The following is a 12409-nucleotide window of genomic DNA, read 5'->3' on the forward strand; positions in this document are numbered from 1 at the left end:
ACAGAATCTCGTTAAATTAACTTTATTATTTATCTATTTATTTGGTTTAGATAATACATATATTCTAATATGAAAAAAAGTAGAATCATGTAACAATAATGAAATAGTATAAAAAAAACATTTTGGTTGATTAAAATAAAATATTGAATTTTATCCGTAACTAATATAATAATTATAGCGATATAGTTAGATCAATAAAAATAATAGAATAATAAAAAAAATATTTCGGTTCATAAAAATAAAATATTGAACTTCATTAGCAACTAATATAATAGTTATAGTCATATAAAAATATCAATAAGAATAATAAAATAATTGAAAATAAAATATTTTAGTTCATAGAAATAAAATATTGAACTCTATCCGCAACAAATATAATAATTATAGTTTTGTTAAAATATCATTGGTAATTAGCTTATGCAAGCAGGTACAGAAATATATCAAGTTCTTAATAAAAAATAAAAATCTAATAAGATATTAAGGATTGCAAAGCTTTTCACATGAATATAATCAAACGTCAGTCACAACTTTGATAATTTCTTATACAATAAGTGTTTAACTTCAGATCTCAATCCCATAGTACAATCAGCGCCATGTATTATCCCTACAGAATTCAGACCATATTTTAAACGTACCGTCCATAAGAGATGTTACTTCTTCTCTACACTTCATAGTTCTAGATATAGGTGCTCTTTGTTCAAATAAATGGTTTTATCTTTTAAAGCACGAGCAAGTAGAAAATGTGAACACACCACTACAATTTTAATAGCGTTTCATTTTTAGAAGGTGGAATCGTATAGTCTCAACAAAACTTACGAACTCTGTCTTTTTACTGCTTATTTGTTTATTGAAGTTCATGTTCTCAAAACCTAAGAGAATAGATGAGCCCATCTTCAATGATAATAAATTACCGCGGTTTCATTCCTGTGTGTCCAGGCAGGTTATATAATAGAATTCACAATAAAGTTACTAAGGATTTATGCGTAGCCTATACGAAGACGGATCCATTTACTCTGCCTCTGACCCATTTATAAGTCAAAACAATTATCATTACGTCACATTGTAACCTATAATGTATAGGCTGACGTTAAAAACTCAACCCGTTGAAACATAAATAGAGTAAGAGCCGGAATTGAAACGAGTGGAGCACCCACAACCGCTACCACACGAAAATGTTAACAAAATCCATGATCTCGTGTTGTAAGTTCGACGTGTTAATATTAGGCAAATAGTTGAATATATTGGTGTTTCATTCCACGTAGTACCTACATAATATACTTAATGCCGAACTGAACAAGTTAACATATGTTAACAAATGCACACAAGATAACTTGATAAGACATTTACCAACGTCTATTAACTAGTAAAGACTAGACAAAGGAATTTACCTGTAAGTAACTGTGGATTAGTAATAGATGATGATTTAAAGACCAAACTACAAAGTTAAGAGTGGAAACATTGAGACTCACCACTGCTGAAAAAATTCAAGATGAATCTTATGCCAATTTAGTGTCAAAATCACGTGAGGCGATAAAAGAAAAACGCCAGGACACCTAGTCACAGGTTCGCATTTGCACTAGTTGAGCATCGGCCATATTCTTCAGCGATTACCAACTGTTTCTAAAACTTGAAGAACAACTGCTGGTAAACGATTCTCTACCGAAAATAAAATCATACGTGCGGTAAATCAGTAGTATTCATATGTTATAAACAATCTTTTTTTTTGAGACCCATTAGAAATGCTATAAAATCGATGGAAAACATGTTATAACTTATGAAAATGAATTCTCTGCTAATTTTTTATTGTGAGTTAGGGAAGGAGCAAAAGGATCACCCCTCGTATAAGCAGTGGGTCATTTTTGAACTAGTTACATTCGATACAGTATGGTTTGTTCCTTGAGCTGTTGATAAATAAAAAAACTTTTTATTTCCCATTTTTTAATGTGCATACTTCAAATTTTCACAATACAATTATAGTTAACACTGCATTCCATTGTAAAAACTCAAATTTAATTACAGCAGAATAAATTAAAAAATAAATAAAGTGACAGTACAAAAAGTGGCTAATTCTTGTATGTTCCAGTTTCTTAGATTCGCATCAAAATTAAAATACATATAGTAGCACTATTTAGTAAATTTCTTTTCCAAATGATTTTCCATTCAGTATTTGACAAGCGTTCCAAAATATAAAATTATGAAACTTTGATATTACAAGAATCCATCCATATCGATATTACTATCACTTGAATACAAAAAATCATACATAGATGATTCCAGATCGTTAACATTGTTCTCTTGTTCAGCTTTGGAAATTTTTATATCTTTTCCTGCTCTTCTTAAATCCAAATCTCCATCCAATTCTTCGTCAGATACACCTGCAAACTTTTCTCTAACATCTTTCATAATACAAGCTTCTAATTTTTTATGTTTGTAACATTTGAAAAAGAACATAGGTCTAATTAGCTCCCGAGAAAGGGGGCTTCTTTCTTTTTTTACTTCAGGTACACATTGCTGCAAAAAGAAATAGCGATTAGTACATTATTTAACATATTTTGATTTGAATGAACACTTTTATACGTCAAATTATCTTAAATAATACTATAAATATAGAATCAAACGATCGTTATGGCATTGTAGTCAGCTAGAAATGAAGATCATAATAAAAGATGTTTATAGTAAATTTTTGGTATTGGTTAAGGGTCACCTACAAAAAATTGTAGACAGGTACAACGTAACGATCGTTAATGTACTTTGCAATAAGCCAAAGTTGTTTTTAAAAAAAGAAAGTTTGCTAATATCGATAAACTGAACTATTATGATTACAAAATCTCAAGTTATATGATAGTTTCTCAAGAAAACACTTTTATAGAAATTGGATTGTCCGTGAAAGATATAAAAAATAATTTCGTTGATGTACATCTCTCACTTAAAATGGTTTGAAACTATGATAGTGTGATTAGTTTTGAGAAAAAGCTTATTTTGCTTTGTACTTTGATGTATAATAAGCTTTTTTATTTGAAATACTAATATAAGAGAACGTAATAATTTGAGAAGCTACCATGTAATTATAATGTGATGAAATTTCTAAAAACATAATATTTTCGATTTCCAAGTATTCATATATTTGCTCTTTTCCAATCGACCGATTCAATTATACTACTCGTACTATTTAAATGAATAATATGTGTAAGCAGTTATCTTACAGAAAATTGTTGACAAAAGGTCACGCCATCCTGCATGTCTTTTTTCAATTCTTCGGTGATAGGAAGATTTCCAATTCTTTCGTTAATTCTGTTATAATTTGGTTCTAAATTCTCATCTAAATAACCTAATTCTTGCATGACACAAGTTATATTTCTAACTCTTCCGCTTATTCTAGTTGTTAGAAGTTCCAACTGGTTTTTCAAATCCATATTCCTCTAAAAAAAAGCAAAATACGTTTTGAGTCCATTTACTGGGAACGTAAAAAATGTGAAGTAATGATAAATGCATGGAAAATTTGATCTTAAAATGACTGGCGTTTCTAAATTTATAGCAAAGAAACGGATTAGTAAAACAGAAGTATTTTTTTAAAATAATATATTCCTTGCTTATGGCTTCTTTACCAACATTTTATGATTTAATCGAGAGCCTAATTAGGATAATATACAAATTCACTTATTACCAAAAACGGTTTATTATAAAAATATTTTACTTTACAGACTAGGAAATAATAAATGCATACCGCCATCCTAGTTCCGTAAAATGCTTGTCCAGCAGATGGAAAGTTGTAGGGAGAGAATGGAACTTGTGGATAACCTGGATAGAAGAATGGTAATTGTACTGGGTTGGCTAAAGGAGATCCATAAAAGTTCGCTGGATTAAATCCTGGATATTGCTGTTTAAATGACTGTTGTGGTAATGGATTCTAAAACATTAGAAAAATTATTTATAGAACATAATGCCCAGAAAAAAATGTACCGTACTTTCAAATTTAAACAGTTTTATAAATTATATGAAATGCAGCATGTGGGCACGTCAATAACTAAATATTACTACTTAAAAGTTAGTCTAGAGCCACTAATAAAAGGCAGTATTAAATAGAGCCTAATCTAAAATAGATGAGGCGTCATGTTCATGAAGCTTTTATTATAAACCTAAATTACTTTTTGGTTTAACTTTTGTTATTGAAAAAGACATCTTCGTTTTAGAAATTCTGAATGTTTATCTTCTTAAATTGAAAAATTATAAACGACAATGACAAACATAAAAAACGAAAAACACAGAAAGTTAAATACCGGTAGGTATGCAATCTAATTAAAACATTGAGTAAAAGCAATTATGTACTTGAATATTTAAGCTACTATGCGTTTCTATAATTGAAAACGTCATTATTTATGTAAAACACGGAACTTTCTTTAAAATAACATGTAGTTGCGAAATTTCCAAATCTTTAGTTTCGAAAATTGATCAATATAATCAAGATTTAACTTTTGAACTGTGTCATATTCATTTGATAATATCTATGAGATATAAATCACAGATTCCCAGCCTTTTACAAGAAAAAAATCCAACGCCCACCTTCACATAATAGATATACTGTGAAACCTGGTTAAGTGGGACCTGGATAAGTGAGAAACCTCGATTATCGAGAGTTGCAATGAGGTCCCGGTTCTTTTCCATTAAATTACCTCTGTTAATGGAACTTTTTGAACGTTGTTAAATGAGATATGAATTCTAAGACTTTTTCGATGTTTACCTCTATAATTAAGACTCTGTAGCTCAATTACCTGTATAAGTGAGACAAATTAATCAGGTTTTAACACATTTTGACATGTTTATTTACATACATTGCGCGTCTTCATTCGCGCCTGCTTTGTTTGTCAGTACTATGTTAGGTTTTGACCTAAGAACAAGGGAATAAAAGTGTACAAAATGTATCTGAAAAATTACATCTTTTAACAGATTATGATTGTGGAAAGTCGCGCAATGAACTGTGTAGGGAGAATACCATATCAAAGTCAATCCTATGTAGAATTATTAATAACGAGAAAATTCGGGATCAGTGTATTGATTGAAAAGGAAAACTCAAACGAATACGAGCAGCAGAGTATCCTGAAGTTGAAAAGTGTCTCTGTACATGGATAAAGCAGGTACGGAATAATAACATTCCAATAAGCGGACCAATGATTAAAGAGAAAGCTCAAGAATTCGCAAGTAAGCTCTATATTGATCATTTTTCTGGCAGTAATGGGTTGTTGAAGCGATTTAAAAAAAGAAACGTATCGCTTTCAAAAATATTCGTGGCGAGAGCAATTCTGCGGACAATAACGAATGTAATGAGTGAATTAAAAACTTTCCAGCTTTATTACACGATTATTCTCCCGATGATGTCAATACCGATGCAGCAACTATCAATCAAGTACAAATAAACACAACCGATTACTTTAAGTCATAAAGTTTATGGTATTGTTTCTTTTTCGACGCAATACATTATGTATGTACATTCATACCTACATTAAATTCATAACACCAAAAATACGCATTTTTATTAACATTCCCACCTTTAAAAATGGCACATTTCGACCTCTATAAGCGGGGGCCTCTATAAATGAGACAACTATAATTCTAAACCTGCTTAATTGGAAAACTGGATTATTGGAAACCTTCAATAATTGGTAGATATGTCATGGTCCCTTGAGATCCCAATTAACCAAGTTTCACTGTACATATAAATGTTGTCATTTTTAGATGTAATCAAGTTTACACGCAGTTCATTTATCTTTTTTGTTTTCAAGTTGTAAGATATTATATGTCTAGTTTATATACCTATAACATAATCTTCAGTATCAAGTGAAATAGATTATAAAAGTCATTAAAATACCTTTCGAGAGTAATCATTCTTTTTTATATAATTCTTCTTCATAATTTTCACTACAATGCTGCTCAAATAATGTGTCTTTTAACGAATTGTTTATTATCTTCTTGACTACTCTTATAATATAAAGGAGCAGCAATATATATGCAGAAGTTGTTTGTTACCAAGTGCCAACAATAAATAACAAATATATACCGTACAGTACATTTGGTACAGCTTGTTGGATATGCCTTCATGATGTCCAGTCATTACTGGATTATAATCAATAACAACCGATAAAATAGGGTAAGATGGGGAATGGCAGTAAGTGGCCAATGCCGATTACGTTAAAATCTTAAACTTCCAAAAACATTCTGCTATTGCTACTAATGTTGCCATCTGGTTTGGGGCCTAGTAAAGGATGAAGAAGAATGTGTTTGGTTAATTATGAAAAAGAATTTTATTTTGGTTAAAATATGAAAAATAAATATAAAATACTAAGTAGAAGACATTTCGTCTCAATGTGTGATTTTCAAAATAGGAATACAAATAATGTTAATACATTTAATTCAATTTAACATAAAAAAATAATTTTGGTGAAAATGTAAAAACTATTATGGAATTATGATTGTATTATACAAAATAAAGACCTGTGTTAATTTTGAATGACCGGTAATACCCCAACAGTAGACCGCCATTACCCGCACCATAGGGTAATATCGGTCAATGAATCATTCCCACATCTTACCTTAAATAATAATATCGGTCTAAATATTTTTTGCAAATGATAACTGCTCACGTTTTTTTTCTTCGCTTATTAATCGAATAAAATCAAAGTTATTTTCAAGTAAACACATAATGATGGTTCAACATCTTAACCATTTCATATATTTATCATTATTACTCAAACAAATTTATTTACGATTTAACACTTTTCCGCGTTTGCGAATAATAACGAAATATTATTAATATTTACAACTTGATATGTAATAAAAAAAATAATTGCAAATTTTTTGGAAATGTATAGAGCATATATCTGTCTGATACAAGTCAACAGATTTGATAGACATTAGTAGCATTAGGTATTATATCATTAAGGGTATACATAATAAGTAATAAGTAACATGTATCTGAACTTACAATGTAGTTTGAGTAGCATATTTTAATTCTTTGTTATTTCTAATCTTTATTCTAGATTAGAGGATCTTATATTTCTTTAAGCAACGCACGCAATTTGAAATTTCATTCCGACATAACTAAACTAGATATTAAGATTCATTCTTAAATTCTTATTCAGTACTTGATGGAATTTAGTCAAATGATCGATTTATTACGCCGGATTAATAAATAAACTTTAGCATCTAGCCGCGTTATTGCTACATTTTAAGATTAATGATTAATACGGAAAATTATTATCAAATACCCCTAACTGCAGTGTTTCTTGTGCACTGATTTAATTGGTGTGAGCCCAAATAATTTCAGTTGAGTAACATTTTTATTGAGAGTAGTTTGCTTCAAAGAGCTTCTCTGGATATTATGCTAGACCGATGATAGTAGATCTGGCACAGAACCGGAGAAATTTCGATCTAAATCTCTCTACCCCCGATGGAACTTACTAAAAATCCATATTCAATTACTAATTGATTTTATTATTTATGACATAAAAATGCGGATATTTATTTCTACTTTTATAAATTTATTGAGAATGTATATAAAAATGGTACCAAAGAGATGATTTAAATTTTTGAGATCTTATAAATGAAAAAATATTCAACAAAATATGGATATTTTGATTTTGTTCTATTTTGTAAAGCTACCGTTAATTGTAAATAGATTCTAGTATAACCTCACCGGTCTAAAGGCAAGAATAGCCTGATGTAATTTTTCTGCTTCAATGGAAGATTGAGGAAAAGCAGAATTGTATCCTGGTACTTCTTGGGGTGTTTGGGGCTTAAGCTCTGGAGTCGGTGGTATTGGATTTGGAATGAAAGGTGTTTCTTCAAAACTTGAGCATTTAGCGCACGCTTTCTTCAATTCTTGTCTTATTTGTTTCACCACTTGCTCTCCAAAACAACTCTCATAAATCTAAAACCAAAGTAGTTTACAGTGATGAAATACTAAAATAAATGTTTCGAAACAAAACTTCTTGCTGGTAGGAGAATTCAACTACTCTACTTTTATTAGGAAATAAATTCTTGATTCTAGTTTCGTACATAATATAATAATAAGGCGAATATAATGAAATAAATGTATTCAAAATTTTTCCCAGTGGACAAAATTTATAGGAAGCGATCAATGACTTTAATTTCAAAGATGTAAAGATTGTTTTTGGACTAATGCATTGCGTTCCTTTCCTTATATATTACATGATAAATTTTAACATTCTGTATAACGGCGTGCTGAAAACTCGTTTGGTTGACGAAACCATTTACAGTTAAAAACCCGCTAAACAGCTTTTTTTAATTGTTGATTCAATATATATTTCTATATGTTTTCTTGTGTTATTAGAGATACATTGACCATAAGGAAGTGGAATAAAGTGAAGATTATTAAGGTGATTTGAAATTGGGAATCGTCATCCTTATCTAGGCGATTAGCGTGTGGACCTATGGCTAAGGAAAGAAATTAACTCTCACTTGATAACAAAGTTTTGACAACTTAAGGACTGGATAGAATGGCGTTTTTTAACACATTAAGACATAAATTTAGTGCCATTTAGTTCAAACTTTGTATTTTGAATGGATTTTATACTAAATACAGTGGTAAACTTTTCCATAAAATGTTGAGGTTAATTTAAATGTACAATGTCTCGACTTTGGGGCGTTGCACAATCAACTTAATTTTGTCGGATAAGGTAGCAACTTCGATATTTTTGAAATGAGCAGCCAGGTTATCAATTCTTTGATGACTATTGCTATTCGGCGTATCGGATAAGCCAAAGCGCACTATCATATTTCTCAGATAAAATTAATTTCGTTTTTCTTTTCTTTTTTTAGTAAATAGAATTACAAATAAAGTTTATGACTAATGAAAAAGCTTCAGCAAATTCAAAAAGAATAGATTCTCAATTAAACTGAATACTAAAAATATCAATAGCTATTACAGAAAAAGCGTGGATAATATTTTAATTTGAATTATGTTTTAGATAATAGGACGATAAAACCGTAGACTTCCAGCGTTATTAGATTGTTATTTCTTTATCGTTCACTCAACTACTTCTTATTAGTTAATATGCTAATGTTTGTTTCCCTATTCACTCTATCTAAAGATTTCTCAAAATTTTTCCAACTTTAATTATACATATAAATGATGACAATTACTACGGGTATAAGATTCATCCAATTTTACGTAGGTTTATATGAGAGAAAACTTACCTTCATCATTGCATATTTCTTTAAGAATTTTTCATCATTACCACCAAAAGATGAAACGTAAGCAATAAAAAACACTGCTAAAGTGGTAATAATCAGTTTCATGTTGACAGACCTGAAAAAATAAATAAATAATTTCAGATATTTTGTACTTTAAGCAAAGTTTGAATAGAATAGATGTTGTGGACTATACAAACCAATAAATAAAACGCTCAAAAATCAAACTGGGAAATATAGCATATTCAAACACAACTGCCATACCAACATTTAGTTATGTAAAAGTTAATGATAAAAAAGAGATAAAAAAATTTAAAATATATAGGGAAAGCACTGATTATATGAATTAAATTAAATTAAATGAGTTAAATATATTCGATTTAAGTGAAAAAGACAAATGAAGCAATTGAAACGTAGGTAAGGTATGTCCAACAGCTAAAGTGAAAAACTTTTTATAAGTTGAATTTTTTTTGGACTTATAATTATTCACCTCTAAATAAAAAAAAATGTTTGGAATTTTATATGAAATTTTTATATGAAAAAAAAAACAAAAAATAGTAAAACTTACATTTTGTAATACCGATGAAAAGTTTCTTATTTATTAATAGACTTTTGTTATCGACCGTTTCTGATAGACTTAAACCGTTATTTTAGAAACTATCTAATTCAATTTTTTTGGTGTTTGTGAGTGGGGTAGATATGGATACTTTGTTATTCTTTCTCGTAAAATAAATGCAATATTTACCAACAATTAACCTTCAAATTATATAAACAACAATTATTTCATTGAGGAATATTTAATGAATGAAATTGTTTTAGTTAAGAATTGAAATATTTATAAATAAATAGTTACGAAATGTACGACTTTAATTTGTTTATTATTTATAATGATTATAATCACAAAAAACATCGTTTATATGAAATTAAAATGATTAAAAACCAAAAACAATAATTATTGTTTCCTAATGAAGTTTAGAAATACAAAAATAAAAAGGCGTTTTCAGTTTGACTAAACAATACCCTAACTCCTAATAGCGTCAATATTACGTATTAGAGTAGCGTATTATGTTGTGTAAAAAATTAATTGAAGGAAAAACGTGAGTGGCAATAATTGCATACTTATTCTAATCTTAAGGAGTATGTAGAAAAGACCATTAATTTTTTTGATTTTGTACGATTGCGAAATCTGACTTGCTTGTGAATTACTATTTTTATATATTAGTACTTATTCGCGAAGTACTAAATAGACTTCGAAAAAATGTCAGTAGAATACGCCCAGATTTCGCAAATAAATGGATGTTGCACCGCGATAATGTGCGTTGAGTGTTTAGTTTTAAGTTTCCATTAAGATTCCAGTGTTACCACATCCACTGTATTCGCCGGATCTGTCACCCCTATGATTACTTTCTCTTAATCAAAATCAAAAACGTCATAAAAGGAACGCATTTTGAATTGAGGACATCAAAATAACTGTGACGAGGGTGCTGTCGGGGTTTCAGTCAAAGACTTTTAGAATTGTTACAACGTCTGGAAAAATCGCTATAGTAGGTTTATTAGGTAATTACTTTAAAGGGGATCATGTTGTCACTGAATAGTTTTATAATTTTAATAATAAAATTATACTTAGTTGAAGTTACATATTACTTAATGTATGGACGCCTGGTATATCAATGGAATTTTATGAAAAGGAATACAAATTATCCGTTCAGATTATAAATACGTACTAATAATAGTTAAATCTGGAAAAAAATAAACTCTCAATAATACTCATATCTTTAGCTGTCAACGTTATATTTAATATTCATAAGTCATAAAGAAAGTATTTTTCGAATAGATATAATTAATTTCTCATGTGACCTAATGATACACTTAAAAGTAGCTAATTCTTGACTGGACGGAACACGTTTCGTTTTGGATGTATAGAATACTAAGTATATTTAGACCGGTACATTTGCGAAAAAATGACAATCAGCATTTTAAATAATATGGGATTGAATAGAATCTTGACGGATGGATAATGTAAGTGTTTTCAATACTTTTTAATTGATTACCATAAAAAACCAAAATATTCTCATCCAAGCAAATATTTTTACCAAAATAATGGAGTTTTATTTTAGGTCAATCATAACTTTTGTTGTATTACATATTAGTTGTTAGTTATTGAATGTGTTGAAAAATACTATTTTTTGGTAGCCTTAGTTAAATAAATGTACCTGACATGTTAAGCAGATTTCTGTAGTATACTTTTGTTTAAAAACATTTTTCGAAAAATGCTTACTTTTTGAGTTATTAATTTTTTTGTAAAACATTTGACCGTTGCAGAGCTTTATAAATTATATTTCTACGAGGATAGAAAATGATTTCTATTCGGATGCTTTTAGCAAGGTCAGACGTATTTGAATCTATGTTTAAAAATTTTTAATTTTATACAGGGTATGTATAAAAAGTATTCAAAATTTAACTTCATAAATAACAAATTTCTTAATTTTTTTAAATACAAATCCCCCTTTTTTCTAATTTAACGTATTCAGGGGTAAAATATAAGGCAAATGCATGGATACTTTCCTATACCTAAACCTTACCGTTATCCAGCTATTAAATGTTTTCTGTAAATTTTTAGAGATGCAGCATAAAAGCACTAAGAAATACATACACAATACACACAATTATTTTTCTTTATCTTGCCAAGGTCTGTAAAAAAATGGTATTTACTAATCCCATTCCTATTCCAACTTTTAGTCGTATTTAAGGTTTTAAATTATTATTGTATTTTTTAAAAAGTTTAAATTTTTTATGTATAGGCTTTGTAAAAAATGACATTTAACTGTTATTAGTCAATTGTTGATACTTTCGAAAATCGTTAAAATTGCTCGTTCTCAATTTAATAACGAATAAATAAAATTTAGACCACACCTGCATCCATAAAAATTTACAGAAAACAGTTAATATCTGGATAACGGTAAGGTTTAGGTATAGGAAAGTATACATGAATTTGCCTTATTTTTTACCCCTGAATGCATTAAAATAGAAACAAACGGGATGAAGTTAAACTTTAAACACTTTTTATACACACCCTTTATAAAATGATAAATTTTTCAACATAGATTCAAATACGTCCAACCTTGCTAAAAGCAACCGAACTGAAACCATTTTCATATCTTTAAAGGTATCCTCATAAAAAAATTATTTATAAGGGTCTGCAACG

At 29.0% G+C, this 12409-nt stretch overlaps 1 protein-coding gene across 1 annotated transcript; it reads right to left on the minus strand.

The window, feature by feature from the left end:
- Nucleotides 1–1921: 1921 nt before the first annotated feature.
- On the minus strand, nucleotides 1922–9957 carry LOC130451094 (uncharacterized). Its single transcript, XM_056789890.1, has 6 exons — nucleotides 9773–9957; nucleotides 9211–9322; nucleotides 7688–7921; nucleotides 3725–3907; nucleotides 3204–3419; nucleotides 1922–2511 (listed from the first exon to the last, which is right to left on the minus strand). Coding segments are annotated over exons 1-6 (1050 nt in total). The 5' UTR covers nucleotides 9775–9957; the 3' UTR covers nucleotides 1922–2208.
- Between the last annotated feature and the right edge of the window lie 2452 nt (nucleotides 9958–12409).

This window comes from Diorhabda sublineata, chromosome X (assembly GCF_026230105.1).
Source record: "Diorhabda sublineata isolate icDioSubl1.1 chromosome X, icDioSubl1.1, whole genome shotgun sequence".
Taxonomy (NCBI): Eukaryota; Metazoa; Arthropoda; class Insecta; order Coleoptera; family Chrysomelidae; genus Diorhabda; species Diorhabda sublineata.

Excerpts from the sequence above, each read along its gene's own strand:
- LOC130451094 (XM_056789890.1), bottom strand. Across the intron at positions 7,922-9,210 it reads AGAAATATGCAATGATGAAG|ATTTATGAGAGTTGTTTTGG; the intron begins GTAAGTTTTCTC and ends CTTTGGTTTTAG. Across the intron at positions 3,908-7,687 it reads CTATTCTTGCCTTTAGACCG|AATCCATTACCACAACAGTC; the intron begins GTGAGGTTATAC and ends CTAATGTTTTAG.